General features: G+C 38.8%; 1 protein-coding gene across 1 annotated transcript; it reads right to left on the bottom strand.

The window, feature by feature from the left end:
* Positions 1–416: 416 nt before the first annotated feature.
* mxtx2 (mix-type homeobox gene 2) lies at positions 417–2,037 on the bottom strand. The gene is made up of 3 exons (XM_048234016.1): positions 2,004–2,037; positions 1,330–1,502; positions 417–1,208 (listed from the first exon to the last, which is right to left on the bottom strand). Exons 1-3 carry the CDS (start codon positions 2,023–2,025, stop codon positions 417–419), a joined length of 987 nt encoding a protein of 328 aa, XP_048089973.1. The 5' UTR covers positions 2,026–2,037.
* Positions 2,038–15,338: the final 13,301 nt, after the last annotated feature.

Below are 15,338 nucleotides of genomic sequence, written 5' to 3'. Positions count from 1 at the left end.
AACTCCGGCAGCAAACGTTCCGTGTCTGAGATGACCTCGTTTTAAGAGGCGCTTTCCCTAGGCTCTAGCGCAAGGGATTCAGTACATCGAAATTGAGAATCAAGAAAAAAATAAAGATAAGACACTAGAATTTGATACAAATATTTTATTTAAATAAGTATGATGATTGATAACCACTGTGCTGTTTTTAAACACTGAACCACTGTTGTTCCTTTCAATTAATTAATAAATAGTCTACCAGCAAATAAATATACCTTAAATACAACCTAATAAATACAAAATAAATATATATTCTAAAGTTCAACTCTTCTTTTTATACAAATGCATTAAATGTGAGGTAGCAGCAATGAATACAGGCCTAAAAGAAGGGAGAGCTCCGGACAGCTCTGCTGTATAAGTAAGTCTCTATTGTAGTCTTATTCTTTGCTAGGGGGGTCCACAGGCCCTCTGACTTTCCACCAGTCTGGCTGCATCTCCCCAAGGACATCCTCCAAACACTGAGAAGACAAGTCAGGTAGAGGAGCCAGATTGGTAAATTGCTCCGAGGTCGGCATGTCCCACATCCCGCTGAATGAGGAGTATTGGACGGAGAAAGAGGAATTGTCTGGCCCCATGTCACAGCAAGCCGAATCCGGCGAGGCAGGAGAGTTGGACACTGACCCCATGTACCCAGACTGGACAGTGCGGTGGGGGTAGGGTGGTGGTGGTCCAGATGGAGATGGGAAGGCGAAGAACTGGCTGTCATTGGCAAAGCTGCTACCCATGGAGGACCGAGGGCTCCACAGAGACTCTGGAGAAGTGCTATCAGGAGTTACTGTTGAGCTCCAGTTGTTGCGTCCATTGTGGTATGTGGCGGTGGGAGTCTGATAGGTGGGGCTGGCGTTGCTGCCCAGCAGACGACTCTGCCCTGGCCGGAAGGAAGGCGTGCTGAAGTAGCCAATGTCCCTCTGAGAGAAGCCAGAGGCCTGTGGAGACAGGCTGTCGTAGAAGCAGTCCAGGTCCTCCTCCTTGATTTGAGAGTGGCCTGCCGGCTGGTTGCCTGTGCCGCTGTAGAGGCCCTCGCAGGTGCCCTTCTGCTGGCTCTCGTCCTCAGCCCTGTGGATCAGAGAGGGAATGAAGGGGCTCACAGGGACGGAGGCAGATGGAGGAGAGGCCATCCTGTTGTTTCTGTTCTTCAGAGTCCTGGCCCTTCTGTTTTGGAACCATACCTGATAAAGAAAAGATATGATATCTGTTAGACAACTGTCTCTTCTCAATTCCCTCATTCACAATCAAGCATAAGGATAAGATTGTATAAGTAAATAAAATGTGATCTCTCTAAGTAATTACCTGAATACGGGACTCTGGAAGTCCGGTGGCCTGAGACAGGCTCTCCCTCACACTGATTCCCGGGTAAGGGTCCACCTCAAAGGCTATGCGGAGGAGCTCTAAGTGTTCCTTGGTGAAGCTGGTCCTCTTCCTGCGGCCTGCCATCTTATGGGCCTGTGAGGAGCCATCTTGGACTGAGGAGGAAAAAAATGTTTATGTTATTGCCGTGCCTCAAGTCAAGTTAACTGTAAAATTCATTGTCTTGCTAACAAAGGTTACTTACTGGCCGGCCATATAACAGAGTCATATGTGTGACATGTATCACATTAAACACCTCAACAACTATACCTTTTACTTTCCAAAGACAACATCAAAACAGGGCTCCATGGCAACAGAAGAGAGGAAGGCAGGGAGCCAAGGGGAGGAGAGGTGTCTTTTTTGTTGCCATGTATCCCACACTGATAGACAAACTACAGATAGTGCATGTGGACAAGTAGCAGAGGAGACAATACAAAATACATGACAAACAGACACACTCTACATACATCCAAATACATACTAAAGGAAACACACTTATGATTACAACTTACAAAAGACAACCATGCAAACATGTAGACAAGATGACACATGAACCCACACAAGTTCAGTTCCTCAGCAGAACTCTACAAAATAAATGCTATCCAAAACAAACTCACCAACACTGCAGTCATTCCACATGTTTAACTGAGGATGTTCTTAATCCCAGTAGTTGCACTGATCAGTTTGTAGTATTTTTGTCCTGTTCTGATTCCTAGAGTTCCAGAGGTGCTATAAGCTTGCTCCTTGTGAGATACTGACACTGACCTGAAGACCAGCTGCATTTATACCCACCTCTCCTCACCTGGGAGAAAAGGCAAGCCCCTCTGATTTGGGTGTGGCTATGTGGACATAATTTGAGGAGCACATGACCTGCGTCAGTGACAGTGGCTACAATTGCTGTCACAGCCCCATTCACACAATTTGCATTCACACATATAACATCTTCCAAACTTCAGACAACATTCAGCTTAGCATGATGGGGTAGAGCAATTCACAGCTCCAAGTGTCTGTAAATGGGCGTCACATTGTTTGGTGTTAAATGTAATCATGTGACCAAGCATTAACTGTACATCCATACAGTGAAAATATGTACTGGTATATCTGCTTCAAGACCTTTATTGACAGACTACATGTATTTGGTATATTGAAATTATTAAATGAGGTTTTATATAACTTGGTAAACTTGTGGGGATAGGCCTACTTCCATCGTACATTAACAACACATAACAACACATAACAATACATACAGAAGGCCTAATCTTTGGGTCTTTGGGGGTCTTACCATATTCTGCTTAAGGCTGGTTGACCCTATACTGTAGCATGCAAAAACTCATGGTAATATTATATGTTAATAGGAATATATGTTACAGCTATGGAAGTATAAATTACACATTGCATGTATAAAATACAAAACACACAAACTTTAGACTGTTTAAATCCCCGTTTCTTAAACTTAATGTTGATACAAGAATAAGCCTAACCTCAAGTTTCCATTCAGTAGATAATATAAATACACACTGACAAGATGCATATAATACCTCATTGAATAAAATTTAAGAGATAAGACCTTCATTGCATGGCGTACTTCAAACTGATCAAAGATGTTAACAAGTGCTGTACTTGACAGGATTAAACCATGAACTGCACTCAAAGCCATTATCAGTGTGCTAATGTCTGTAAACATCCAAAACGGCTTGCTCTGGTTGAAAGTTCAATAGATTTGTTACTTGTCTTGTATTTTGTTTTTATTTTTCATGTTCAGCTCGTGCTCACCATTACTGGGCATGTTGAGACATGAAGAAATTACTTTTTAAAGTGTCCAATTAAGGCCACACTGTTTTGAGTTCATTTGCAACATTATGGCACATCAAATAGGAAATGGGATCTGAGATGATGCATTAGTTTTTAAATCTTGTGACCTCATATGCAGTCACATGATGCTTCAACCGCATGCAATGGTGTGACATGACATTAGGCCAATGTGTTGTTATACTATTCAAGGATAATTCCACCCGTCAAATAGGTGTTAATATACATTTTAATACTTTAACACCAGCTGATAGTACAGCATTACAACTTGATTGTGTTATATATGTTTAATCACATGATTTATCTCTCAGGATGATGGCATGGTGGATCTCTGCCAAATACTGTTTTGATTTTCTCTGTACCATTTTTATTATTCAGTTTAAGTCTACTGAATAAGTTTACTGTGCTGCTGTTAGCCTATGGCACAAAGCAATGGACATCATCTGTCAAAAACTGAGGCAGCCCATCATCTCTTGCAATTGGAAGAACCACTTCCAGTCTGAAAGTCAGAACAGAAATTATATTGAAAATGGCAAAACCCAAGAAAAATATAAATATAAATTATTTAAAGGAAATTGCTGAAGAAGCAGATGGATGGACCCTGGAGATGGATCAGCTTGCCAAACCTGGCATTCACACAAGGAGGCAAAAAGAAGACCCTGTACATTTTTATATAACAAAATTTCAGATAGCGGTCCTCCTAAACAATTAAATTACACTGCCGCTATCTAATCCCTCCATAGATGGTTGTAGAGTCAGAGTCACCAGGAGCATTACTAAATCATATAAATATTCAAATATTCTTATATTAGTTCATGTGACTCTTTTTTGTGAAAGATTAGTTCATGAGGATTTCCTTGCTATCTTTTGATTTATGAATTTGCTTGTGCTGGATATTTAAAAACAAACAAAAAAAAACATGCAATGTGAGGCACTGTGCATTAGCTTTTAATCCAGCATAGGCTCCAGATTTAAAATTATGGTAAGAACTAGCAAAACGAGGCAGGCCAAAGGAGAGAAAAGACATTAATACTAGGATCTCAACCAGCAGATTATTACGCATTTTCCCTCTGCATAAAGAGAGGATGTTGTTGTCATTTTGCCTTGTGCAAGCCCACAGCCAAATTCTTGGTGCTATTGCAACTGCAGTGTCGTTTTCGCTCCATGCTTCATCAATCACAAAATGACCTAGATTAAGCTAATGCAGCCTAGCCCATGCCCATGCCCTACTGGAAAACTAAACTGCCCTTCCCTTGTTTACCTTGTTGAATTAAGAGAAAAATACTGAAACTGGTCGTTGTTGATGTTCTCCCCTGAATTCTAAAGAACTCTCCAGCAGACTAGGTTGCACTGCTTTGCTTGATGGCCTATTTTCTCTGTGTTCTATGTCTACGACTGCAACATGGTTGCTGCTCAACTTCCTGCTTTCTGTAGCCTGCTGTAGTCAAGCTTTCCTTATGCCTATTATTTTTAGCCGATAATAGTGACTGTCATAGGCTACACTAGAAAAGTAGCCTACTTGTAGGCTAAACTGATGCTGAAAATGATACGTCTAGCTCATGTAAACAATTGGGGTCCTTGTCTTGCCTGTTTTAATTAAAGCAGCCTTGCTTGCATGATCATATTACATAACATTGTGTGTGCTTTACATTTTCTCCCAAATGTTAAATAACAGATAACCACCAAATCTGCTTACAGCCCTTTTCATTGAGACAAATGGCGCGCATCCCTATCTGTAATGGCGCTTCTGATATCTACTGAAACTGCGCATTGAGAACGCATGGGACTTTGGGCTAATACTGTTGTTATAAACATTGGTAATACATTGTGGCTGTTTTTAGTAACGGGGCTTCCATGGAATTTCGGGCTGACGCCTTATGTTACTGGTTGGACGATATAGATGCATCATTCTCTAAAACACGTTGTTTTATGTTAAATGTCGCAACACATTCAGACAGTTGTCTAAATGCGTAAGTGTAATGACTCTTTCAGGTAATCCATATTCATCCGCTTTAGCTAGTTGCTTGCTTCACCACCAACACGCAGCACACAAGCTGTTACCCGGATGGAACTGTCATGGCCGCCGTCTCTGACCTGCAAGACTAAAGCGAAAAGAAAGGTAAAATATTCTAAATCGTGTGGTTTTAAAACAATAATTGTAAAAACACAGTTTGGAGAAGAAACGCAATTATGTTACACTGTTTAACAGGAAATAGTCATCGGCATCTGTAGCATTATGTTTTTAATCGTATTATATTGTCTAGCGTGGGTGGGGGCTACTAGCTTTATTTTGTTCATTAAATATAGCCGGGTTATCGGCGTTTTAGTCTGTGGCAACTCATGTACCACGACAAACTATAACGTTGACTGTTCGATATAGTTAGAAGAGGTCCTTAATGCAGATGTTTCACGTCTTCGATTATCGTAGTACTTCTATCAGGTTGTTATGTATTGTTGTGTAGGCTACGCCGTGTCGTTTAAAGTTAGTGCATGTCAATTGAAATACTTCTGTAACTCTCGGTTGAGCCTAATGCCCGGTTTTCAAAACTTGGGTAATTCAAATATTAATTTTCTTGAGACATGTATCTTAAAATCACTGGTACAACTCCAGGTGCTGCTTTTGTCCCATCTTTAGAGGATACAAAATTCCAACTTGTCAAAAGTCACCACCAGTGACAGTGTCTCATTTGGGTTACCCGCGCTCCTGAGAAAATTACACTTGCATCGGAGTAGGCCATGCTGTAGGCCTCTTCCATAAGCTGTGGCCTTGTCGACAAAGTCACGGCTGTAGTGTTTTTTTTGTATGTTTTTTATTTTTATTTTAGCCAAGTATGCGTTCATGCCATCTATGTCTATATGATTGGCACTTGTGCAGCCCACCATCAATCTGTTGTGGTAGAGTAGATTTAGCCTTGCATTTTCATGATCGTATGATCATCAGTTAAACAGTGATATATTCAACCTGTGGTGTTTTAGAATGTGCTACCATATGTGTATTGATGTAACTGATGCATAAACAGGGTAAGCTAAACTTTGACTTCAATTTATTATCCTTTAAATGTAGTAAAAGTTCTTTAATTACTAATTTGCTGCAGATATATATTAGTGTTGTGAAATAGAATTGAAATAAGGTTAGTATTTCATTCAAAAGAAACTAGTCCAAGCAAAAGAGAAAGCTTGCAAGTTTTCATAACCAGTTGCTATTAATCCCAAGTGACCTCACCTATGTTGATGCATCCTCTAAAGCAGTGGTTCTCAACCAGTGTGGTGTGGTGTGGTGTGGAATTTTGAGCAACTCATTGCATTTTTATACAGGTTCAATTGGGTTATTTTTAATGCATAAATGACACAGCTTCTTAATTAGTTGTCTCAGCTCATGGACACTGTACAGAAAAAAGTATGGGCATAACAATAAGCACCTCACTTATAGCCTATAACAATGTGTGTGACATACTTTAAAATCACTGAAGCCTGAAATCACTAGCCTAAATCATAAGTAGGTGTGTCTTTGCGTTTTGGTTTGACCTTTGGTGTGTCTTAGCCCCAAGAAGGTTGAGAACCTCTGCTCTAAAGTGTGTGCTGTTTAATTAGGCCTAGTCCATTCTGGTTTAGTTGTTTGTAATGGAGGAAAAAGTAATGTGAAAAATTGCAAGCTGACCTGGTCTTAGGTCTTAGCCTAGTTCTTTGACCCTGTACTTTTTTTTAAAGTTTTTTAAAAATTATTTCAAAAGCAACAGGTCTAGATTTGTTATTTATCAATCAGACCAATCAGTAGGCCTATATTTTTTGTACCATGAGTTATTCTGTAAAGTCTAGTCTTGAAGGCCTACCATCTCTGACTGATTAAGATCTATCACAAACGCTGTGTGACCTTTGGGGAGAAAGAGTAAGCTGGAAAATGCAAACTGAACTTTGAAATCTTGCAGAAGCAGCATGTGTGTCTGTGAACGATTGCTGGATTGTAGTATAGGGTGTGAAGTACTGACATGCCTGACATGTTAACCAAATGTTTTTGGTTGGTTTGTTTTACTGCAAAAAACATGCACGTTCAACTTGGTGAAATTTGTTGCTATGTAAGGCCCAGTGCGGGATATTTCAGTAGGCTTTGGTAGGATTTATTTTATGTGCATCAACCAAGGACATTTTAAAATTATGAAATAAGGCCTGAAATAGCATTTCCACTTCATTTGTGTTTCTGGATTAATACATGATACAATACGTACTTGATACAAACCTGGGAAGATTGAAGTCTGACTATTAGGGGGCATTCTGTGTCAAATCAGACAAAATCCAGGAAAATGGTTACTTCACTGTCAGATTTTGCTCAGAGTTTGTCTACCTAATATTAAGGTCCCAAAACTAGGACCTGTAAAATATTTGTGTTAAATTCCAATGTATTCATTTTGTATGATGTGTGTATGACCTTATCTTGGAGGCCATGTTTGGGCATTAATATCTTGAAAAGTATTATTCCTAGCCTCCCCAAACTTTGTAGGGATGGAAGACTAACATGTTCTTGCTATGATTGTACTGCATGCCCATTAGTGTTATATAAGGCCCTAGATATTGGAAAAAGTGCAAAACTGGTAGCCATCATTGAAATGTATAGTATGGAATCGAACCATTTACCTCGCTTAATCCAAGGGGCGAGCAGAGAATTGTCTTTCAAACTGCCTAGGCATGCAATAGGCCAGCGCTAAGTCCAACTCCTCCAAAGTTGGCGCCAACGCCGATTCAAACAACCACTCTTCGTTAGCCATAGCCACCTTCCTTGTTGTTCACCGTCACAGGACTGTCGTTATCCTGTTAAGCCCGCCTTAAGACTCTCAAACAAAATAGAGCGCTCTGATTGGATGAAGTCCACGGCGTCAGCCAATAGAAATCCCTATGGTTTGATCCTAGACGTACAGGCTGAGCAAATTAATTTGCCGCCGCTAGGGTGCGTCTAGATTTCTAGGCTACAAAACTGGTGATATCGAGGGTCTTGTAAACTCATTTTTTGCATCCACATGGCACCAGTCATTGTTTTATCTGCAAATACAATACTTAATTAATGTTGAGCCAATATTTGAAGTCTCTACAACAAATACACATGAAGATATTAAGTATAAAACATGGTGTGATTGCATTTTTGGTTATGTTCATAAGACTTAAATGGTAGTCTGGGGTAGCTAGTAGGAAGACGAAAAACAACCTAGGAATAGCTCAGTTTATAGTAATTTTGTGTATAAAGTGCCAGTGATGTGTTTCATTCATACATGAATACACTTACTTGGTTGGTAACCTATGGGTTTTCATTCTTGGCCCTGTTTTGACTCAATTAATTTATCTATGGTACAACATTGACACTTTGTACACTAAATGCCCATACACTGAGCTCCTTTCACATAGATTTTCAAGTACCCCACATACCATTTTAATCCTATGAAAATGACCGGGGGAAAAACACCACCTCCCTTTGTTTAATCCTTAAAATCTTAAAGCCCATCATATGTGGAGAGCTCAAACAGAATACAATGTTGATAAAATATAAGCTGAGCATATAAAGAAAATAATAATAATTGATACCAAATGCGTGCAAAAACAAGTTTGTACTACTCTTAATGCACATTTTTTCCAAATCTAGGACCTTGTAAAAAATCTATGAGAATGCCGTACAAACCTTTTAATGTTTCAGTCATACTGAGAACATGTTTCTCTTCCACCCTACAAAGTTTGGGCTGCCTATTACATTAATGCCCAAACATTGCTTCCCAGATAATGTGATTTTCAAGCTGAAAAACCGAAGTAATTTCAAGGGCTGAAAATAATATGAAGACATAGGATTTGAACAGAAATATTTTACAGGTCTGGATTTTGGGACCCATTCTTGATGTAAAGGTTTGAACTAAATCTGAGTCGGTGCAGCAACAACCTTAACTGATTTGACATGGAATGACCCATAGTCTATATTTACTTGTTGACTTATGAAATATAAACTGAACAGACATCAGAAATGGTTTCCATCATGTTGCCATACTGCTTACAAAATACACTGTTATGTAACAGCTGTGGCTCTAAAGCCTGGAGCTTTTGTAGAAATTCAAGAGGTTGATCTAGCCAGCTGTTAACGATACACACTCCACCACCTTCTCATCGATGTTTCAGGACAAGTGGAAAAATCAATGTCCTGGTATAATATAGGCCTATGCAGACTAGCAGTGTTTGTACACGTCTCACTCAGATCCCACCAGATCTGGGGCCTGTACTATGATGCGGGGTTACTGGCTTATCTGGGTAACTTCGAGAGTAACTTGATCACGTGTGGCATAACTTCCCGATTAACCCGTACTACGAAAGGTGGATAGGTTTTAACCGAGATATGCTGCCATGGCAATTTACGCTGCATCTCAAACCTGCTCCGAGCAGGTTATGTTCTTGGTTAACCCGAGGTTTCCATTAAGCACACCCTTTATAAGTACCACCCCTCCACTAACAATTCAAGACAATGTCGGCGTACCTGGATGATCCATATGACATTGGAGTGCAAATCGTGAGGGGCTCTCTTTGCAGGGCGAGGGGTTTTAGAGACCGCCATATACTATATATATACCCGGACGATATTCTCTATGAAGATATAGATTTTCAGCCGAGGGAATTCGTTATCTTTGTCAGATGATCTAGGCAGAAGTCTCTAATGTCACCAGTCATAGCAATGCCCTTACGTGGACATTCATGTTTTCCATCTAATTGGTGATGCTGAACATCTGAGCAAGAATACTGTATGTCCGAAAATAAATCGGACATAGGCCTAGCCTAGCCTACAGTATGCTGAACAAGAATAGCCTAAAATAAATCGGACATAGCCTACAGTAGGCCTAATAAATTAAAATCACTGTTTTAACAAACTTGTTGAATTGAATGTCATATTACTGTACCCTGCACATAAAGGCTACACATTTCCACAGCACCAGCCAACTCCTCTGCTACTGTAAAACACTCTGGTGCCTTACAGTGGTGTTCAAAGACACCTTTTTCTTGTTAGCTGTAAAACAGAGGCCAAGTGAAGGCTATAAGCATTCTAGGCCTACATGTTTTCATAATTAAGAAATATTAATGCAATTATTAATTAGGCAAGCTATAACTATATAAACCTACTATTCTGAAAAATGTGTTTGTTTCATTTTCAGCTGCTGCCATGTGCGTTTGGCAATGGTGTTGCATCTGAAATGTTCACAGGATTAGGCATACACTAAATCAGTCAATGGGGGCTACTTAAACATTCAATCATCCCATTACTGTAATCTATATGCCCACTTCTGAATTGTGTTGCATCTGTAGGCATTTCTATGAACTCAAAATAGGCAATTTAATTATTTCAACTCATTTCAGACATTCCGCAAGCTATTAATCCTCCGTAACACATATTTGAAGAACATGTGGAAATAAAACTTTTTAGGCATTTAGGCTACCCGATCTGCAATACACTGCCAACAGCCTTTCCTTGCTTTGTTCACTGCCGATGTATTTGATTTTTGTCGTAGAGTGGGTTTTAATTCCTCATAACTTGTCATAATAATTGTGCATTCCTCATCCGTAAAATAAGGTGATCGCGTCATCATTGAAAGTGGTGACTTGCGCTGCAACCCGCCCCTTTTATGTGAACGCGCACAAACTCCAATTAGGTTAACCCCGGCTCAACAAATCAGCGTTGTAGTACCGATTAACACCACCTATGATAACCAGGTTTTGTCAAACCCGGTTTAACAAAGTAACCCTGGGTTACATCTGGGTAGGTTAAGCTCCCTTCGTAGTACAGGCACCTGATGTGATCTGTAGTCCCCATAACACATCCTAAACCATAATGCCTGATGGAATGAGCTCTGTGCACTAGCTTACTTGAAGTCGGTAAACCAAACATTAAGACTCACATACATTGTATTTCCTACGTTTTGATACAACTAAAGCACTCATATTCAGGAAACTGGAAACTCAAAGGTTTCATGACCACCACAGGTAATATGTGATAAGTGATACTTAAGGTGTCTTCAATGTATATATCTTATCTTATCGCCACTGCCGCCAAATACCAACATTTTTTTTATTAAAGCTGTGCAAAAATGTCTATACAGCTGACTATTGTGATATTGTGTTTTTTTTTTTTCATTATTTGTCTGCTGAATCATCAGTATAATGTGATCTACATAATACTGCACAGGTGGTACACAACAAATTGTGTTTCCAGCTTTATCTTTACATTTACGGTAAAAGTATTGCAGTATATCGCAATATGTATTTGTTTCTCAATATATCATGACATATTGTTTCGAGACCCATGTATCATGATGCGTATCGTATCGTAAGGTCCATGCCAATACACAGGCCTAGCTCAATGTGCTGTTAAGTCTGTACACAAGTGTATTGTGCACTGGATACATCTGCCAGACAACAAACATGATCCAAAAATAGGAAAAGCACAAAACTCATGGTCTGAAAGGAGTATCCCCGCTATCCTTTGGCTTTAAAAGACAGCTGTGACTCAGTACTGGCAGAACTCTCAGTGCCATCTGGAGTGTCATTCATTGACTTTACCACCATTGGATAATAGCATCCCATGTACAGCAGTTCAGAAAATGTAACATATGGCTTAAAATGATTGTTAACAGCTAGGTCTAATGATCTAGGTCTACATCTTATTAGGTTTTCATCACATTATTTTTTTTCTTAAAGCAACACCAAAGAGTTTTTTTTGTACCTTTAAAATAATGTTTCCAAAATCGTTTCAGAGATTCATCAACTCGTAACAGGATGAATGGCATTTCTGCATTCGCTTCGCGGCCCTCTATCGACTATGTAAGTTTGCCAGATCGGGTTGGAAATCTGTAGTTTGATGGAATGAGACATAAGAAACTACAAATTTGACTTGTATCTGATGTCGCAATACACCGTACTTTCATAAAATCATGCAACATATTCTACCTTGTCTGTGGACATCGTTATTTGCAAAGCTGGTGCTGGATAAACAAATAGCGTGCGTGCGACAGAGGAAGAGTTCTTTGGTGTTGCTTTAAGACAAGGAAAATGTTCTGTGCCTGAAGTTATCTGGAATGAATAGGCAAAAATATTTGGTTTTTGATGTTTTTTCAAATCATCAACAACTTGAGCCATGCCTGAATGTCAGCACACAGTGCCTGAGTACTTGTAAAGTTGAAGCCCTACAGAGTACAGACCTTTCTCTTGTTGAGCTCCAGGGACTGCGTGCGGATGGCCAGCTCCTTCTCCAGAGCGGCCAATGATGCTTTAATTTTAACCAAAAAAGTTATTTCTCTCTCTCTCTCTCTCTCTCTCTCACACTCACACTCACACTCACACACGCACACACAGACACACGCACACAGACACAGTACCCTACCCATCATGCTAAAGTATTTCCTGTAACCATAAGTTTTAACTTCCTTAATGGCATACCTGACTCTCATCTGTGTGGAGAAGAATGTTCCCTCCAAATTTCTTCACATTCTAAATAACACATGTTTAAGTTATCTTATCTTATCATTATCTTTGTTCATTGTTAAGTATTGAATGTTTTGTTTGAATAATACATATGAGTAAGGTGTAATACATATGAGTAAGGTTTTTGATGTATGGTCTTTTCATGCCCAACTGAACTAAGTTTTGTATCAGTTTTGAATTAAGTTTGTATTTTGTTTAAGTTTTGTATCAGTATTGAATTGGGATAAATTGAAATGGGTTGAATTAATTAATTTGTTTGTGCATTGTAATCAAATCAAATATGGTGTTTTTGCCAATACCTTTGCAAGTCCTTGGTTTGTTCAAAAGCACATGGATTTACGGATGTATGCATAGCTAACTTCTTGTGTTTTTTGTCTTTGTCATAGCTGCAAGATAGAGTGAGATTCCAGAAGACACTCTTCTTTAAAGGCACATGTCATACACAAGGTCAATTTTATAGGTAAGGTTTTGGACAAACAGATTTACAAACCCAAATCAGAAAAAGTGTGGATGTTGTGTAAAATGCGAATAAAAACAGAATGTACAGTAATAATCTGCCAATCTCGTAAACTCACAGACAACATATGAAATGTTGAAAATTACACATTGGACTATTTCATGGAAAATATACAGTACAGGCCAAAAGTTTGGACACAGCTTCTCATTTCAATGTGTTTTCTTTATTTTAATAACTATTTATATTGTAGATTCTCACTGAAGGCATCAAAACTATGAATGAATGCAAAGTTATTTGGACCACAGATGAATATTTGTCAAGTTATGGCTTGTTGAATATGGTATTAAATAAAAAAAAAAAAATAGCAACTTTGAAGAAACTGTTTTCAGTTATTTCACACTTTTTTGTTAAGTACATAATTCCACATGTGTTCATTAATAGTTTTGATGAATTTACAATGTAAATAGTCATGAAAATAAAGGAAACGCATTGGATGAGAAGGTGTATCCAAACTTTTGGCCTGTACTGTATGTTCATTTTGAATTTGATACCAGCAACATGTTTCAAAAAAAGTTGGGACGGGGGTAACAAAATGCTGGAAAAGTTGTGTAATGATAAAGAAAACAATGGGAGGAATATTTATGATTGGGTATGAAAAAGAGCTTCCCAGAGAGGGAGAATCTCTTAGAAATAAAGATGATGGGGTATTTATCACTTTGTGTAAACCTGTGTGGACAAATGATAAAACAATGTCATGAAATTGTGAAGTATTTGGGGAGTTAATCATATACTCTACATAATATCATAATCTTTGCAAACTAGGGATAGAGCTGAAAAACAATATTGGACGGCCGTGGTCTTTTGGACCTCATAAGGGACTGCATTAAAACCAGACCTGTTTCTGTAAAGAAAATTATTGTATGGGCTCAGGAAAACCTCTGATAACCATTGTCTATGAGCACAGTTTGATACTCAATTCAGAAATGCTAGTGTAAACTTTACCATGCAACAGACAAAATTGTATTTAGACATGACGCAGAAATACCACCGTCTTATTGGGGCCTGAGCTTGTTTAAAATGGATTGAGGTAACATGGAAAAAGGTCCTGTGGTTAGACCAATTAAAATTTGCAATTATTTTTGGAAATCATACTGTAGACTCATCTGGGCTAAAGAGGAGAGGGCCTATCCAAGTATCCAACCTATCCAACTTGTTTTAGTGCTCAGTTCGAAACCCAACATCTATGACGGTGTGGAGGTGCATTAGTGCCTAGAGCATGGGCATCTGGCAAAGTACAATTAATTCTGAATAAGCATGGATATCAGTATACAGGTTTTGAGCAACATATACTGCCATCCAGGCAATGTTTTTTCCCAGGAAAGACTTTGAATATTTCAGGAAAACAATAGCAAAATGAATCTGCACATATTTAACAAGCATTTCTCCATAGAGGAACAGTCCAGGTGCTAAAAGGGCATTAGGTGCATCATGGAATGAAAAACATGATTAAGAATACATCATACTGTCATACTGAAATCCTATATCGGGCAGGAATGGGACAACATTTAATTCTCAAAACTAGCAACTGGTCTTCTCAGTTCCTAAACATTTACAGAATTTTGTTAAATGAAGAGGTGAAGCAGCACAGTGGTAAACATTCCCTGTCCCAACTTTTTTTAAAACATGTTGCTGGCATGAAATTCAAAGTGATCATATATTTTCCATGAAATAGTCAAAATGTTCATTTTCAACATTTGATGTCGTCTGTGTCTGTTTTGGTGCTAAATATGGGTTTACGATTTGGGGTTATAGCTCTAACACAGGTCTGTGTAAACAAAATGTCTGCTATCTATTGGTTAACAGTGATGTTTTTAGAAAAAAAGTAGCCAGGCTTTTTGGCTTAAAAATAAGGTTAAAAAAATAAGGTTACTGAGTAGAACTTGCAGAAGGTCATAACAGTAGGTCTGTATGCCATTGTTGGTTGTTAGTAGATAGGTATATCTTGAAACCTTGCTTTTCTCTCCATTTGGCTGTTAATGGAAGCACAAGACACTACTAATACAAGATTTTGATCATGCAATAGAAAATTTGTACTGCTGTAGGATATGGTTTTGTAGCGATCTGGGGTCATTGTTCCTCTCTGCCTCACACAAGGCATTGATACAGATGTAGGAAAAGTGAGGGTATTTTTTAC

The sequence above is a fragment of the Alosa alosa genome, chromosome 22 (assembly GCF_017589495.1).
Source record: "Alosa alosa isolate M-15738 ecotype Scorff River chromosome 22, AALO_Geno_1.1, whole genome shotgun sequence".
In the NCBI taxonomy this organism is placed as follows: Eukaryota; Metazoa; Chordata; class Actinopteri; order Clupeiformes; family Clupeidae; genus Alosa; species Alosa alosa.
This window is presented reverse-complemented; position numbering and strand designations above follow the sequence as displayed.

What these genes read in the sequence shown, in the direction of transcription:
- mxtx2 (XM_048234016.1), bottom strand. Translation starts at nt 2,025, where the DNA reads ATGTGGAATGACTGCAGTGTTG. An exon ending in GTGGAATGACTGCAGTGTTG is followed by an intron (nt 1,503 to 2,003) that starts GTGAGTTTGTTT and finishes TTTCCTCCTCAG; the next exon opens with TCCAAGATGGCTCCTCACAG. An exon ending in TTCCAGAGTCCCGTATTCAG is followed by an intron (nt 1,209 to 1,329) that starts GTAATTACTTAG and finishes TTTCTTTATCAG; the next exon opens with GTATGGTTCCAAAACAGAAG.